This window comes from Aythya ferina (assembly GCF_964211825.1).
Source record: "Aythya ferina genome assembly, chromosome: 1".
Lineage (NCBI taxonomy): Eukaryota > Metazoa > Chordata > Aves > Anseriformes > Anatidae > Aythya > Aythya ferina.
In genome coordinates, this window is record NC_140296.1 from 125,562,716 (window position 1) to 125,581,087 (window position 18,372).

At 42.2% G+C, this 18,372-nt stretch overlaps 1 protein-coding gene across 5 annotated transcripts in view; it reads right to left on the reverse strand.

Annotated features, from left to right (window-relative positions):
- EPHB6 (EPH receptor B6) overlaps positions 1 to 18,372 on the reverse strand; it is an 85,943-nt gene that overhangs the window by 44,510 nt on the left and 23,061 nt on the right. For all 5 annotated transcript variants that reach the window (XM_084502127.1, XM_084502128.1, XM_084502126.1 and 2 more), the window contains exons 3-4: positions 13,752 to 13,816; positions 12,369 to 13,065 (exon numbers count right to left, since the gene is read on the reverse strand). In XM_084502127.1, coding sequence (XP_084358253.1) covers positions 12,369 to 13,065; positions 13,752 to 13,816 — 762 coding nt within the window. The remainder of the gene's footprint in view (positions 1 to 12,368; positions 13,066 to 13,751; positions 13,817 to 18,372) is intronic.

Genomic DNA, 18,372 nt, shown 5'->3' on the forward strand with positions numbered 1-18,372 from the left:
CCATCTGAACTCAGACCCCTGCCTCTGTACCCAATCAGGGAGATAGTTAAGTTTGTGGGCATCTTCATCCCTTTCCAAAATTGCCTAAGATATGCTGTCTCACTTCATTCAGCTCACAGATAGCAACAACAGTCATTCCCATGATATGTAGCATTTCCTGGCACTGCCTCAGTCCAGTCACTCTATAAATAAGATATAAAAGTTTCAGGGGAAGGGAAGGGAAGGGAAGGGAAGGGAAGGGAAGGGAAGGGAAGGGAAGGGAAGGGAAGGGAAGGGAAGGGAAGGGAAGGGAAGGGAAGGGAAGGGAAGGGAAGGGAAGGGAAGGGAAGGGAAGGGAAGGGAAGGGAAGGGAAGGGAAGGGAAGGGAAGGAAAAGGGAAGGGAAGGGAAGGGAAGGGAAGGGAAGGGAAGGGAAGGGAAGGGAAGGGAAGGGAAGGGGAATTCCTGGCAATCTAAATAGGTAAAAGACACCTTTTTTTAGTCCAGCAGTTATAGTGAGCCTAGGGCTGTCTTTCCACAGTGTTCGGCTCTATTTTGTTTCTGCAGGATTGCCTTCTTCACACCATGAGATTTTTCACTTTTCATGCACCTTACACTCCCCCCTTAATTGCAGATCATGACATCACATTCATTTCCTGCGGTCCTACAATCTCTGCAGATAACTACTGTGCTCACTGGTGGCAGTCATAATGAATACCCAAGTTGAAAAGAACCCACCATCACTAAGACTGACATGCATTGCTTTAATGAACATCACCTTCTTAGGACCATCCCAAAGAAAGCCTGAACAAGAGCAGCTTCTCCCGAAACACCTCCACTGTGTGCCTGTGGAAAAACTTCACAAAAAACACAGGCCTTGTCACTGTGCCATCCCAAAGGCACCAGTACTTTCCAGGAAAACAGAGATTTAGTACTAATTGATTGACAGTGTCTAATGTAAGGACAGAGGGTAGCAGAGCTAGAACCTCAAGGGATAGAAAAAGCTGTCACTTCCCATTAAGTCAAGGCTACTATGAAAGGTGAAGGCAGAGTTTGGACTATGCAAGAGCTTTTCTCTCAGTTTGTCTCAGCTATTTTTCACATCTTGGCACTGTGTCAGAATGCCACAACAGTTTAGTTGGTCACAGCTTGTCTCAGAGATGCTGACCCAATTTCCCTCAGCTCCACCCTAGAGCACTCTCTTCTGCTTTGTCTGCATTAGCCTGAGTGCTCCATGGGGAAATGTTCCACCTGGGAGGCTGGAGAAGCAGTTTCTGACAGACTTCTAACATCAAAACAGCAGAGAAAAGCTCTGGGATCATGGGGTATGTGTAGGAGGGGATAGAAAAAGAACCAAAGAAGACGAGAGAAGAAAAGGCATAAAGAAAAGCTGACTTGGACAATAAGAGCTGACAGTAAAGCTTCTGAGAGCATAAAAAAAATACAGCAAGGAGAAGGACCAAGGACAGAAAGAAACTTCAACAGAGCTGTATGTACCCCCAATACAATTTTTTAGGGCACGGGATAGACGTTAGGGTAACACTTTGACTTTTTGCACCCAGACCTGATTTGGAAATGAGAAGAGATTTAAGAGAACATTTAGAAGAGCATAATATCACTCTCCTTTTGACTGAGGCAGTCAAACAAGAGTTCTGTGGAGATCTTTTCTCTACTCCTTAGGAGAAAATCTCCATTCTCCTTAGGAGAAAGTCTCCATTTTAAAATGTGTCAGTTTTTTTGACTGTTCTAAAGCAAAACAGACATGTCTGGGAAAGACTGTCTTTGACTACAGTGCAGATAGAGGATTTGTCCAGGTACTAGATTAGCAAAGCTTTTTGGACCATGAGAGGAGAGAAAGTCAATATACAAAAGTAAAGAAAAAGGCTAAAGGGTCATGCATCCAGGGTGTTGTTGCTGGCCCAGAAAACAAGATATACAGGAAAAGCTGCCCAACTTTTTCACACACATACATAATTCCCACAGCCACCTTTTCAGAACTGACATAGCAAAAGACGTTTGTGTTGCAGAGTAAGGTAAAGTCAAAGAAACATTATTGCATGGGATTTACCAGTTTTAATCAGATCATTCTCTCTAAGTTGCCAATTTGCTTCTTGTTTCTGCCATACTATGAAAGAGAGCACAACAGTATTACAAGACAACCCCTTGGGGAGGTCAGGTGAAAGGAACTCTTCTAAGGCCAGAAGAGATCTATTGGCTTTGATACTGTCAATAATCTGAAAATATTTGTCATTTAAATTGCACTTGTAGGACTGAATGAAAGAAGACAGGCCCCTAGAGTTATGGGAATATCTAGCAGAGATGCAGTTTTTAGGATTGCATTGAAATTACTGTATCTGGTTTTGGATCCCTCAATGTTGTTGAAAAACTGGAGCAAGCTCAGCAAAGGGCCACTGAAATAGTTACACAGCTGGAGTACTTGCCCTGTGAAGGACCTGGAGAACATGAAATCCAGAAGCAGGCTTCCAAAAACTACAAAGACCTTATTAGAAAGATAGAGCCAGGTTCTTCACATCCGTGCACAGTAGAAAGATGAGAGACAGCAGGCACAAATTGAAACACAAAATGTTCTGACTAGATATAAGGAAGTCTTTACTACCATGAGGACCATCAAGCACTAGGAAAATTTACTTGGAGAGGTTATGCAGTTTCTATTCCTGGAGATTTTCAAGACCACATTGAAAAAATGCTCTTGAGCAACCTGTCTGACCTTTTTTTTGAGCCTGTTTTGAGCAAGAGGTCAGAAAAGAGATATACATTTGTACCTGCCCAGATGCTACTTTCTTCTCTAATCACTTGGAATATTTACACAAACATTTTATGTCTGTCCTGTTACTTCAGTTTAAAACAGCGTTAGTGAGCCTTAGGACATGGTTTTGTTATCCGAAGGTTTGTTCCCAATACACCTGTCCAATAGGCACTGCGAGTTGGAATCTACATGAAAGTCTATTAAATAATGAATTCTGCAGAATCAGGTGCTTGGCGATCTTTTGCAAAGAAAGCACATTTCTTACTTGAAGTGCCAATATTTATACACACCTAACTTGTGAAATCATCTCTCTAGCTACTTCTGATTGGTTGTTTTAGTTCACCTAACTTATCTCTATTGAGCATGTGTGTTACAGAGGACCAGAGGGGCGAACACCAAATCCCATATTTCCATACATTTCCATTTTGGTGGGTGTGGTTTTAAATATACTGATGACCTTTAATGAGCAAAAGGTCAGTCTGTAATCTTCAGCTGCTTTCTTAATTCTTGTTTTCTTGCTTTCATCCCTCATCTGCTTTGCTTTTGCTAGCTCAAGACTACTAGTCTCCCTGTTTTCTTCAAGGTCTTGTTTTCTTCAGCTCAGGACTACAGTTTCACATTGCTAACTTATCTAATAATGACTAATCCTTGAAAAATCAGACCCTCACCCCTTTACTTGCATTGGATCTATTTTGATTGTGTGGTTTCAAAGTAAGTCAATTCACCTGTCTGATCTGTTGGTAAAGCAGTCTAACAGATAAACAGAGGAAAAGAAAAAACATTATTTGGCAATTGTCTATGCTGTCACCCTCTGAGGTTGTGCAGTCACTAGATTCTGAGAGAAGGGGTGATGGGAAGCCCTAAAGATAAGCAAAGTGTCAGCATGGAATGGACATTCAGAAGATTATAACACCATAATAATCACAGAAAATCATTACATATTTTTAGGGTTTAGAGATATAAACTGTGTTTTACACTAGTATGTCATCAAACCAATGATACACTGTGTGTGCTTGGCTACTATCAGTAAATATAAACTATTTTGCAGTACACTGAATTAAAGCATAATATGCCTATTAATAATAAAAGCTAGGCATCTTTAAAAACATGAACAATATAATAGATTTTAGATTTTGTTTTTTAATTTTCACTAATAGTAACCTCATGTCAGTAAGACAAATGCCAAGGACCAAAAGAACACTCAAAAACATTGTGTTTTTTGTTTTTTGTTTTTGTTTTTGTTTTTGTTTTTTGCAAGTAAACAAAGGGACAGCCAACTGCCTCTTATGACAGTACACAAAGTATCTTAGAAAAAAAAAAGCACAAATAAGCAGGTTTCCCAAGAAGCTCAGAATTCAATCAAGATACAAAGAGAGGAGTAACAAGATTAAAAAAGAACAGTGGAAAAAATTTAAGTATGGTCAAGAATACACATATCAGAAAGACGATTCCTTTCAGTTTATTTAGAAACAGTTCACGAGTTCAAACTTACTTTTAACAGCATAGAATAATTAGATTTCAGGAGAGATTTACATTAGGAATTATCTGTTTCTACAGCAAGAATGAATACTAGATGTGAGAATATGAAAAATGAACAGAGCATCAAATCTGGCACTGGAGCCAAACTTGGAGGAATAAATGAATATAGGAGTATTTGAGGCATAGTATAGTAATAGCCCCCTAGGTTGATCTAGAGATTTATAGTTTCTACAGCTGGTTAGGTGGGGAACAGACAGTGGGAAGTGAAAGAAACAAGGAGAGAAGAGTGTGGGTTGTTTTGGTTTTGCCTTATTAAAAAAAGGGGAAAATAAAATCAACTGAGATAAAACAGATTAAGTGACTGAGAACTGTTTCCTAATGAACTGCTGGGATGAACTAGTTATACATTGTGAAGACCATTAGGGAATGGACTGTGTGAAGCAAAAAAGGTGAAATGAAAGGAAAACTTGGGCTGGGAAAGAAGGGAATATGAGTACAGAGCAATCACTGGACAGAAGGAAAATCACATGAAAAGAACCAAAATGTGTGCATGTAGCAGAATAAACTTCAGAAGCTGAAGAAAGAAGCAATAAAGAAAAATAATATATAAATACATAATCTAGCACAAGATGCCAAGCAGTATTACCAAACATGAGTTTACTTCAATGAAGTTTTCTCACTCAGGAGAGACTAAGAGCACTGGGTTTGTTAATTTCAAAGAAGAAAAGGCTGCTGGGGGAATGCTACTGCTGGGGGAATCTTACTGCTGGCATTAGCCACCTAATGTGAGTATATAAAGACAGTGTAGGTGATACCAGTCAATAGCTAACTCTGTTTTGTATGAAAGAGATAAAATACGTTCTTTGAGGAAAGGGAAAGATGACCCAGGCCTTGGAGATGTCTAAAGGATGATTAACTGAGGAACTGCTAATCAGGAAGACTATTATCACAGAATCACAGAATTTTCTAGGTTGGAAAAGACCTCAAGATCACCGAGTCCAACCTCTGACCTAACACTAACAAGTTCTCCACTAAACCATATCGCTAAGTTTAACATCTAAACGTCTTTTAAAGACCTCCAGGGATGGTGACTCCACCACTTCCCTGGGGAGCCCACTCCAATGCCTCACAACCCTCTCAGTAAAGAAGTTCTTCCTAATATCCAACCTAAAACACCTGTGGCGCAACTTTAGCCCATTCCCCCTCATCCTGTCACCAGGCACATGGGAGAACAGACCAACCCCCACCTCACTACAGCCTCCTTTAAGGTACCTGTAGAGAGCGATAAGGTCGCCCCTGAGCCTCCTTTTCTCCAGGCTGAACAAACCCAGTTCCCTCAGCCGCTCCTTGTAGGACTTGTTCTCCAGACCCTTCACCAGCTTCGTCACCCTTCTCTGGACTCTTTTGAGCACTTCGATGCCCTTCTTGTAGCCAGGGGCCCAAAACTGAACACAGTACTCGAGGTGCGGCCTCACCAGAGCCGAGTACAGGAGGACAATCACTTCCCTAGACCTGCTGTCCACAACTGCTTCTTATGCAAGCCAGGATGCCGTTGGCCTTCTTGGCCACCTGAGCACACTGCTGGCTCATATTCAGCCGACTATCAACCAATACTCAATAGGACATGATGCCACAGACACAAGTTGCAATAATCTCTTATTACATCTTATTACAATCTCCTGCTATATAGGAAAAAGAAATTTCACCATGTCACAAAACATTGGGGACAGTTGCTAAAGGATGTTGTGGAATCTTCATCTTTAGGAGTAATGACAACTAGACTAGAATAGACCTTGAGTGACCTAACACACTTTGGTCCTGCTGTGAGAGTGGGGTCGGAGCAGAGGATTTCCACAGGTCCCTGCAACCTAAATTATTCTTTGGTTTTGTAGAAAGCATCTTTTAAGTGACTAAGATTTGAAAAAGGTTTATTGTATATATTTTATACTAGCAGCACATGCATATTTCTTAGCAGATTATTGAAGTTTATGCTTTAACATAAATCTTAACATTTATTTAGGATCCTATATTTACAAAAAAATAAAAATAAAAATTAACCAAGCTGGTAAGGAAGGACATCTTTTCATAACACATAAAATAATCATTCAATATTCTTCCCATACCAGCCCTCAAACAACTCTGCACAGTTATTTGCTCCTCCAACTATCAGTAATACAGTTGTGATTCCTTCTGCAATCAGAAGGGTCTGCATGTGGTCACAAGAGACTGTCAATTTTATCCTCTCCAGCTGACTTCTTCATATACTCCTGCATCCTATGAAAGAAGAGCCTATAGCTAATACAGAAGCCAGGCAGAACTATTTCTTCCCTAATACTTCTAGAAACATACAGGGAAAGAAGAGAGGAGATAACTGTGTGTGGTGGGTTAATCTTGGCAAACAGACAAATGCTCACCCAGCCACTCCCCTTCTTCAGCAAGACATGGGGAGAAAATAGGATGTGAATGCTTATGAATTGAGGTAAGACAGAGAATTGCTTACTGATTACAATCACAGGCAAAACTGACTTGGCTTGGGGAAAATTAATTTATAGCTGATTAAAAGAAATTTGGGTAGTGAGAAAAAAGAAAAAGAAAAAAAAAAAAGAAAAAGAAAACAAACAAACAAACAAAAAACCACCAAACCAAACCAAACCAAACCAAACCAAACCAAACCAAAACACATTAAAACGACACCTTTCCACTCCCAAGCTTAACTTAACTCCCTCACTCTTCTACCCCACGTAAGCAGCACAGAGGAGAATGGAGGGTGTGCAGTCAGTGCATAGCAGTTTCTCTCTGCAGCTTCTTTCCTCGCACACTTTTTCCCTGCCCCAGCATGGACTCTCCACAGGCTGCAGTTCTGTGAAAAAATACCTATCTGCTCCATCACGGAGTCTTCCAAAGGCTGCAGTGTGGGTATCTGCTCTGGCATGGATTCCTCCACAGGCTGCAGAGAGTATCTGCTATGGTGCCTGGACTACCTATCTCCTCCTCCTCCTTCTCTGACCTTGGTGTTCCCTCTGCTATTTCTCTCTTTCTAGTCCCTCCTCCTCTCTCTGTCTGATGTTTTCTGACCTTAAATATTGTTTGCCCAGAAGTGCCATACATATCTGATCAGCTCAGCTCTGTCCTGCAGTTGGGCATTGCAGAACCAACTGGAAACAGTTGTCTGGCATGGGAAATCCCCTAGCCTTTTCCAACAGAAGATACCCCTTCAGTCTCTACCATGACTAAAACCTTGACACAAAAAGTCCCATACATTATGATACCCAACAAGGATATTTAGATCTCATGATCTACATAGCTCCCTCCGCTCCATCCCTTTCAAAATATGGTTCAACCTGTGTTCCTTCCTGTACTCCAACAATCTTTCCCTCAGACATCAAAACTGGATAAAGGGATAAAAGTCGATCCCCTGAGCTACAGAAACAGCAAGTGGATAGTCAGTTGGTAATTACAGATGTAGGGGTACACACATAGCAATAGCACATTTTCAGTGATACGGGGCAGACATCATATTGGATACTACTATGGGACAGGAAAAAACAAACAAACAAACAAACAAACAAAAAACAGACATAGAGCTTGATTGACAGAACTGCACTGGAATTAATTTGTATTTTGGACATGAAAAGGAAAAAAGAGAAATTTCATATTATTAAACTAATAGTTTTATTTCACTGACCTCAAGCTCACTTTACTTCTTTTAAAAGTGTCAGCTTAGCACTTTTATCAAGTAGTCATTTCTCTTTTTTCCCCACATTCTCATTTTTGAAATATTTAAAAAAAATGTTTTAGTTGTGAATTCTGAGCACTATTTGCAAAAGCATCTGGTAACTTAAACACCACATGACTTTTAGCTAAAAGCCCTGGATAAGCAGTGGGTACTGAATACCAAGAAATGTATCACATTGTAAACAGGTTTGTGAGGATGGAATTCAGGAACAACCATTTTCATTAATGAATCTGTCAATTTGAAAGAAGCCAATCAATCCAGAATTTTGGGAACCAGTAACCTAGGATGGCCCAATCACCTAGAACTTTCCATACTAGGCCCTCTGTATGGAAAAGCCCTTAGAGTTGCAGGAAACCCTGCAAGGCAAGGCACCCTGTTTATATACACCTACAGGAAGAAAATAAACCAGGGTTCGAACCTTCATTTTCCTTCTGTAAACTGCCATTCCTTTCTCTGGCTGTTGAGCATGAGAAGAAGTTTACTTTGATACAGTAAAAAGTGAATCCCCAACACACACTATATCCTGTATCACCTGGAGGGTTAACTGCTCATGGATGTTATTTCACTTTTCTGATTAGCTGGATAAATTTGCCGTATAGTAAGAACCAACAGACAGTCTTATTAAACGAAAGAAAGAATATCTTAAGTCATGGTAGGGGTCAGGAGAGACAAAGTTATCTTGGAAAGGTAGCAGGAGAGACAAAGATATCTACTTTGAATGCTTCTTGTCAGATTCTTTGTACTAAATAAAGAGGTAACAGCTGGTCCAGAAAGGACTCCGCAGGCTTCCATATGGTGAGGAGGAGGGAAATGCCCCCACACTCCTCTACTACAGCATAAGAGAACTTGCTTCGCCTTTCTATCCTATAGTTCACTCTCTAGTCTTGATAAAAAGAGGTCTATGCAGGATGTTCAGTAGAGATCTGCTCTTAGGCTACTGCTTTTGCTATGTATTTCATAAAGAACACTATATATATCCCAGTGTCCTTTTGTTCACAGGAAGAACTGAATATACACAGAGAAGTACTGGAAAGGACTCTGTGCAAAGATAATAAGCAAGCAAGAGCACAAAGTACACTAGCAGAACGTGGCTCCATTCAGACAAGACAGCAACGTATTTTTAGCAGAAGAGGAGATGAGGAATGGCTGTCAAGCCAGAAAATTTTGCGAAAACCATGAGGAGAAAAATTACCTTCTAACATTCAAGTTGACTAGTTGGTTCTTTTTTCTAATTTTTGCCTGTTCTAAGCTGAGGAAATGACTAATGGGTGTAGTGTTCTGTAGTTTGATAGACTGTCATTATTTCAGTTGTAATCCTTAAAATATTTGTTCATTCTTATATATGTTCAGCTCCTGCAATAACAGGCTGCAGAGGAGTATCAGCATTCATTGAAGACTAGAAAAAATGGAACCTTCAAGAATATAGAAAAAAAAATCCTCATTTTTATTTGGCAAGCCTAATTTCAATATTTTTGGAGTACTTATGACTACTGTCTGATACTGAATTATTGACAGGCAGTTTACCTGGATTTTGGAATAGTCACACTACTGATAAAGACAACAGTGCTAGAGCCATATAGAGATACTATATGACTGGCTGAGCTTTCTGTCACAGGAGCAGCGCTGTATGAATGTAGTGACGTTTCTTTCAGGATGAGCAAAATCAAAAGGCACACATTTTAATTGTTCTCAAAGAATAAACAATAAAAAGTACTAACCAACTTCCTTTCATAAGTGTCCAACATTCATTTCATAAGTGTCTAGCACAATTAGCTGTGTTTTAATAATGTTATTTTGCATAATCCCAATCACTTAATGAAACAGGAATTAGGTAACACACTGACAACCATTAACTACCCACTGCATTTGAACTCAGTGTTAACCAAAATGTTTGTACTCTCAATGTCCTAGACAAACTCTTGAATAAGTTACAATCCAACATTAAAATTGTGTCTGCAGCTGAAGCTGGGTTCCACATTAGATATAATTTTTAGAATACTAACTGTGGTGCAGCAACATTTTACATTATTAAGAACCCGAATATCAAAAACAAGGAAGCTCCACAATAACATTATACAAAAAATTATATAAGTAACATAAGCAGCATTTTGGTTTAATAGATTGTCTTAAGGTTGAGATGGGAAGACATTCATGACAATCATGACTTTCAGATTCATGTCGTGGTTTTGGCTGGGATAGAGTCAATTGTCTTTGTAGGAACTCATACCATGCTGTGTTTTGGATTTTTGATGAAAAGTGGTGATAACACACTGATGTTCTTAGTTGTTGCAGATCAGTGCTTACACAGAGACAAGGACTTTTCTGAATCTTATGCTGCCCTGATAGCTAGGAGACTGGAGGTGTGCAAGAAGTTGGAAGGGACACAGCCAGGACAGCTGACCCAAACTGAATAGAGATATTCCATACCATATGACATCAAGCTCAACAATAAAAGCTGGAGTAAAGAAGGAGGAGGAGTGGTAATGGTGTTTGGAGTAATGGCATTTTTCTTCCCAATAAACCATTACGCATGATGAGCCCTGCCTTCCTGGGCATGGCTGAACACCTGCCTGCCAATGGGAAGTGGCAAATGAATTCCTTCTTTTGTTTTGTTTGCATGCATGGCTTTTGCTTTACCTAGTCAACTACCTTTATCTCAATCTACAAATTCTTGCACTTCTACCTTTCTGTTTATCTCCCCCAGCCCACCTGGAGACAGTGCATGAGTGGTTGTGTGGTACTTAGCTGCCTGCCAGGGTAAAAACACAACAGTCCTTTTTGATGCCCAATGTAGAACTCAAAGGTTCCGAGATGATGACAGGTTTGATTACAGTATGCAAGAGCAAATTTTAGATATTACAGCTGTTTAGCTTCTAATTGGCAGGTTCCTATAATTGCCACAGAGCTTGCTTGCTGTATGTTAGAGTCTAGTGTTTGTTAGTGGTTGCTTTTGCTTCTTTCACATGCTCTACTCCTTATTATCTTGTTTTCTGTACTTGGGAGCATTTTGATAAGAACTGTGGACATGTGCCTGGGCTAGCAGATGACCAGGGCATCACTGCTGTTCCTATGCTCCTGTACTGAACAGGCTGGAACTCCAGACTGAACATGAGTCAGATGGATTTGTGGATGAATCCACATGGGAGCACATACATCCCAAAGCATCTCTGGCCACAGATAAGTCCACTCTGGAGCAAAGTACACTTTGAAGCATCTGTGGCCACAGAGAAATCTGTGCCACAGCAGGTACACCTTACAGTGTCTCTGTCCATGGAGAAGGCCATGCCAGAATACTTCGGAGTGCCTGTGGCCGTGGATAATACCACAACACAGCAGGTATCTGTCTGAAGGGACCTCTGGTCTAAAGGGACAAGCAGTGGAGATTGTGATGGATATACCTTTAAATTGTTGTAACCCATGATCTGAGTTGCATGTTATAAGGAGTCCTATAGAAGGAAACACTCAAAACAATGGAGGACAAGCCTTACAAGACAGTACAAGTACAGCAGTGACCCAACCTGAGCTGGCTTTGGCATCCAGTAACTTCACACAACACACCATCTCTCCTGTCCCAGAGTGACCATCATAACAGTCAAGGAGTAAAAGATCTCAGTGGACGTTTTATTAACATTTTACGGACATTCCATATGTGGTGATTAATGAGGATGTATTGGGAAGTGTGTGACCTGAGCATGACACAGGTGGTATGGAATTAAATGTCATGACAGTTTGGCAAGACTTTGGCCAAATACCTTTACTGGGTGATAGGCAATTTATTTTACTTCCTCCTACAAGTATTTCACACAAAGTAGCATTGGCCTCAAGACAGAGAGCACATTAGAAGTCTAATGATAATACCATTTCACTGTTCCTTACTGAATCAGACTCACAGACCCCTGCTCCATGCTCCCTGTTCCATGACCAGGTTGCTGCTATTTCCCCTTTCCTTTCTGACCACTATTTTCAGTAGCACTAGCAAGAGGGCCCAAGCTAGTTAAGATGCTAGAGTGTATTAGATCTGGTGTCAGCTCTGCTCCATGTGGCATCTCTCCTTCAATACTGTTACACATCGGTAAAGAAGTGGAACTACATTTTAGTTGGTTAGTTACAACTTCTCATTTTTCAGACAGAACCCAATAGGCAGCTTGAACAAAGGCCTGAATGGAGTTTCCAGACATGTTCTTAGCACCAACAAGTGGTCCCTCCAATACTAGTCTGAGAAACTAGAAGCATAAAGAGAAGAGACTGCTAGTAAACACTTTCTTAGACATTATTGATGAGAATTATCTCATCTCATAGCTCTGTGAACTTCCAAATATGCAAACAAACTCCCAGGCAAATGCCAAATATGCAAACACAGGACCAACAAAGTGACCAACAAAGTGGGGTAGAAAAAAAAGCCTCTCACCTTGGCAGGCTCGTTCATCATCAACAGGTTGGTAGCCAGCCTTGCAGGTGCATCGTCCAATGGCCACCATCCACTCCCCTTCTCCATTGCAGTGCAATCGAACACCTGAAGACCCAGTTGTGTTTGTCTCTTCAGCATTTGCTACACATTTCCCTGGTGACTCCACCAGTGAGGTTCTTTCCCCTCCAGCAAAAGTTTCAGGGAAAGAGGCAAATCCTTTCACTACAGCTGGGCACTTATAGAAAAAGACCTGGACTGCCACCAGGGACATGCAGGCTCCTGAGTCCTGGAAGGCCAGGTAAAAGCCATGCTTAGTGAGTGGCCCAAAGCTGCGTACTTTAATATTCATCTTTACCACCTTCCCAGTGCTGTCCACCTGGGAAAAGCTTTCATCAGCTGCAATAGTATCCACCTTGGTCCAGGGGCCTTCACGCCATTCTGGCAGTTCCTGAGAGGCAATGTCGGCATCTGACTGGTGGTAATAGAGTGTGAAAGTCTCCTTGCAAGAAGAGGCCACAGTGCGCATGCTGGCACAGTCCCTCACTGAAAAACGGAGGCGGACATGGACTCGGTGAGCTCCACGTCGTTCTATGAAACGAGTACGCAACCAGTTATTCTGACCTGGTTCACCCACATTACAGACTTCAAAGGTTCGGATCGGGCGCTTCTTGTCATCCAGGACACTTACTTCATCCCACTATAATGGATGTATGGAAGAGAAAAAGAAGAAGAAATAGTATAAAAAATAGGGATTCAGTGTTCAACTGTGCCAGAAACACAGGATGGGCTTTCTTCCCTTCCTTTTTTTCTTTCTTTGTTATGTTTATGACAAGATTTGAGCCTGCTGCTGTCATGTGCAGCACAGCACTACAGACAGAACAAAGTATTACCTTGTAAAGAAAAGCTTCTAAAGCCTGTAAGAAAGAACTGTGGCAAGACATAACTCATACAAAACTCATACAGCACTGAGTATCTTTAAGTCACAAAGTCACACCTTTCCACACTACTTCCCTATCTCTTATATCCACAGACATGCACAACACAAGTAAGACAGAGGAACAAGAGACCACTTTTTGAAGAACACATTAAAGCAGAAGTCCCTCCTACACAACTCCACCACAGTTAGTCTGTGTAGAGGGTTGGCTAGAGATCTTATAAATATTTTTGAAGGAGGGGGTAAGGAAGAAGGTAAGGAAGAGGCAATAGTATTATATCAACTATCCTCTTCTCTTCTGGTTCTGAGCAACAGACTATGTTCAAATTGTTCTTATGTCCAAAAATATAAACCAAGCCTCATTGGCTCCAGTCTCCTTTTCTTTATCAACTGCATGCACATCATCCCAGCAGAGGTAAGGTCAAGGAATGGACAAGAGAAATGCTTACCCCATCAGAAGGGTGAGTGGTCCAGCCAATCTCTGAGGTTTCTCCAGTTGTATCCAGAAGTATTTCTGTTTATATTTAAAAAGATTAAATAAAAAAGTACTTTGTGCTCTTCTGAGTCAGGCAAAAATCTTATCTGTCCCTCACAAGATTGTCTTTGAAAAAAAAAACAAAAACAAAAAAACAACTTTTGTAGAGGGCTTCCACACACCCACAATATACATTCATATTTTGAGATTAAATACAATAGGCTACATCTATACTAGGAAACTAAGCAAGACCAAGACAGAGGTGCAGGGAATATGATCATGCTTATGCCATCATTAGTAAGTTGTTCTGAAATATTCTTGCCAGACAAAACCTCTCCCAGGCAAAGTTTAAGTATACTCACAGCACTAAACAATTATCATAATGAGCAGTAATGGTGAGGGCACCCTGACATCAAGCCATTGACTACAACTCCAGCAAATTCCTTATCCACCTAGTGGTCCATCCATCAAGTCATGTCTCTCCAATTTAGAGACAAGGATGTTGTGTAGTACAGTGTCAAATGCTTTGCACAAGTCCAGGTAGATGATATCAGTTGCTCTTACTTTATCCATGAACACTGCAACCCCATTGCAGAAGGCCACCAAACTGTCAAGCAAAATTTTCCCTTAGAGAAGCTATGGTGGCTGTCACCAATCACCTCTTTGTTTTCCATATGCTTTGACAAAATTTCCCAGCACATCTGCTCCACGATCTTGCCAGACACAGAGGTGAGACTGGCTGGCCTGTAGTTCCCCAGATTTTCATTTTTTTCCCTTTTTAAAAATGGGAATTATGTTTCCCCTTTTCCAGTCTGTGAGAACTTTACCAAAATGCCACGACTTCTCAAATATGAAGGATAGTGGCTTAGCAACTCCATCCACCAGCTCTCTCAAGATCCTTGGATGCATTCATCAGGTCCTATTCTACCACACACTTCCCTGAAGAAGACAAAGTATGCTCTCCTGAAGTCCAGTTCAGCGAGCTTGCTGGGCACCCTCCTTGCTGCCCTAAGGATCTTGAAGCCTACCACTTCATGGTCACTGCAGCCAAGGCTGTCTTGAACTTCACATTCCTCACAAGCCCCTCCTTGTTGGTGAGAATGAGGTCCAGAATAATAGCACCTCTCCTCCTTGGCTCCTTTATCACCTGGAGAAGGAAGTTATCATCAACATATTCCAGGAATGTCCTGGATTGCTTATGCCCTGCTTTATTGTCCCTCCAACAGATATCATGGTTGCTGAAGTCTTCCATGAGGACCAGGGCTTGTGAATGTGAGGCTGCTCCTATTTGTATAGAGGGACTCATCTGATTGGTCATCCTGGTTGAGTGACTTGTTAGAGACCCCCACCAAAATATCACTTGTCCCTGTCCTCCCCTTAATCCTGACCCATAAGCTCTTGTTCACCTTCTCATCCATCCTTCGGCGCAGCTCCATGCACTCCAGCTGCTCACTGACATAGAGGGTGACACCCCCTCCTCATCTCCCCTGCCTGTCCTTCCTGAAGAACCTGTATCCTTCTATTCCAACACTCCATTCCAACACTTAGAGCCATCCCACCATGTCTCTGTGATACCAGTAAGATCATAGTCTTGCAGGCATGTGTATGTCTGTAACTCCTCATTTATTCCCTGTGTTATGTGCCTTTGCATAGAGGCTTTTGAGTTGGGCCCCTGATGAAGCTGACTTACTGGTTGGGGTGGCTGAAATTCCTTCATGATGCTCTTTGGGTGCTCTCCTGCTGATCTGTGATCCTTCTCTAGGCTCTGGGCATCTATTGTTGGCACTAGCATCAAACTGGTAGGAGTTGGATGGATTGAGGTTATCCTCCTCTAGCAACTTTAGTTTAAAGCCCTCTTCGCCAGCTTGACAAGCCTGTGACTGAAGATCTTTTCCCCTCCTGTTGCAGATAGACACCATCATCCCCAAGTAGATGAGGTTTCTCAAAGTGAGTCCCATGGTCTGAGTAGATAAACCTGTGGCTGTGGTACCAGCAGCCCTGTAACTGTTTTGATTTGCCAGATTTGACTGGCTCTCTCAAATCCCCTTCTTTTCACCAGGAGGATTGATGAAAAAATACCTGTGCTCCAGAGTCCTTTACCGCTGCCACCAGTGCTCTGTTACCCTCTTGGTACTTATCAGACTTCTGGTTGTTATCACTGGTGCCCATGTGAAACAACAACAGCTGTATCAGGGGGCTGTATGAGGTTTGGTAGTCTCTCAGTGACATTCCTTTTAAAAGCCTGTGAAGCAACACACCTCTCTAGAGAATGCATCAGGTTGGCAAATGGGTGCCTCTGTACCTCTCAGAAAAGAGTGACTTACTGCTATCACCCTTTGTCTTTTCTTAGTTGCTTTGGTTGTTATTCAGGAGCAGATTGGGCTGGCTTAGTCAGCTCCAGCATTTCTCCTTATGTGACAGGTCTTTCCTCATCAGTCTGCAGACTGGTGAAGCGGTTCTGCAACGGCACACCTTGCTTCAGGGGAAGTCTCTTCCTCCTGCTGCTCCTTGCTATTGCAAGCTTCAATTTTTCTGTGTTTTTGGCCCTACTCCCTTCAGTGTGTGCTGGTGGGGGAGTTTTTGGCTCTTTGGCCGTGGGCTGTGGGTCCACTGTAGACTGTGTTCAATCTAACTCCATCTCAGCCTTCCTAATGTTATGCAGTCTTCTCACTGCCTCCTGCAGTTCAGCCACCTACTGCAGGAGGTCCTCCACCTGGGCACACCTTCTGCATGCAGGTCTGCTCCCTGTCCCTGCCCCAGGAAAAAGGTCTAAGCACTCACTGCAGTCTGAGCACAGCAGACTCTTGCTTCAGCAGCTCTGTCTGGGTAAAGGCTTTGGCCACTGCTGTGGTAGATTGTGCAGATGCTCCAGACAGAGAGCTGCAGTCTTTGCTCTCCGACAAAGTCCACCACTGTACTTTGAAAGTCTGGTAGGATGAGTGCCCTTGACCAGTGCAGATTTGCTATAAAACAGTTCCAGTCGCTGGGTTATGTGTACTCCAAGTACCCCACTTAGCCAGTGGAACAGCCCTTCTTTGAAAGGGAAGAAAACATCAGAAAGGGCAGAGTAAACCCATCCTAAGGTAAACATGATCAAGTGGTCATGGTTAATCAGGCCTCAGGTTTCAGCATGGGCCAGAACTTATGTTTCCTATATTCCTACATGAGATCTTATATTTCTTAGGCTTTCCTGAGGAGCAGCTGCAGTTCCCAACTTCAAAAGCAGTGCAAAACATCCCAGACAAATTGCCAGAAATAGGAAGACCAGTTGCCAGTGGTGTTCCCCAGGGTTCGGTGTTGGGGCCAATCCTCTTTAATATCTTTATTGATTATGGCCTCCAACTAGACTTTGCACTCCTGATCACCATGCTCTGGGAACAGCTAGCTGTTCAGCCAGTTTTCAGTCTACCTCACTGTCATCCCATAGAGCCCATATTCTCACAGCTTGTCTATAAGGATCATATAGGAGACAGTCCAGGAAGACAACAACCATGACTTCCCTCATCTACCAGGCCAGTCTTTTCATTGCAGAAACTTGTTGGTCAAGCATGATTTCCTCTTGCTGAAGCCATGCTGACTACTCCAGATGACTTTCTTCTCCTTCATTAGCCTGGAAATGGCTTCCAGAATTAGCAGCTCCATTGCCTTCCTCAGGATCAAAGTGAGGCTGGCCAACCTGAAGTCCTTCTTCTTGCCCTTCTTGAACACAGGAGCGACATTTGCTTTCTTCCAGTCTTTGAGCACTTCTCCCAGTTACCATGATTGATCAAATATTACTGAGAGCGGCCTTGCAATGACATCTGCTATGTCCCTCAGCACTCATAGGTACATCCCATCAGAGCCAATAGACTTCTGAAGGTCCAGTTTGCCTAAGTACTCCCTGATCTGATTCTCCTACACCAAGGGTACGTCTTCCTTGCTCCAGCCTTTCCCCAGGCTCTTTGGGACTCCTGAAGGCTGGTCTTGCTGGTAAAGACTGAGTCAAAGAATGCATTCAGTACATCAGCTTTTTCCACATCCTCTGTTACCAGATCCCCCATCTCATTCACCCACATATTTCCTAGTCTTCATTTTGTCACCAATGTACTTACAGAAGCTTTTCATATTGTCTTTGGTGTCCCTGACCAGATTCAATTCCATTTGGGCTTTAGCTTTTTTAACTTAATTCCTTGGACAATGTCTCTGTATTCCTTCCACTCCACCTTTCTTCCATCCTCTACAGGCTTTCTAATTGTGTTAGAGTTTCTCCAAGAGCTCCTTGTTCATCAATACAGGCTTTTTTGCCTGACTTCCTATTCATTGGGAAGGAGTACCCTTGAGCTTGGAGGAGGTGATCCTTAAATATTAACCAAATTTCTTGGGCCCCTCTTCTCTCCATGGCATTATCCAACTGGACTCTTCAAAGAATATCCTTGAAGAGTGTGGTAGTTTTACTCAGCTCGGAAGCTGAGCTCCACTACAAATGCTCTCTCACTCCCCCTGCTCAAAGGGACAGAGGGAAAAAGTACAATGGAAGGGGCTCAAGGGTTGAGATAAAGACAGGGAGATCACTCAACAATTATTGTCAAGGCCAAAACAGACTCAGCACAGGGAGA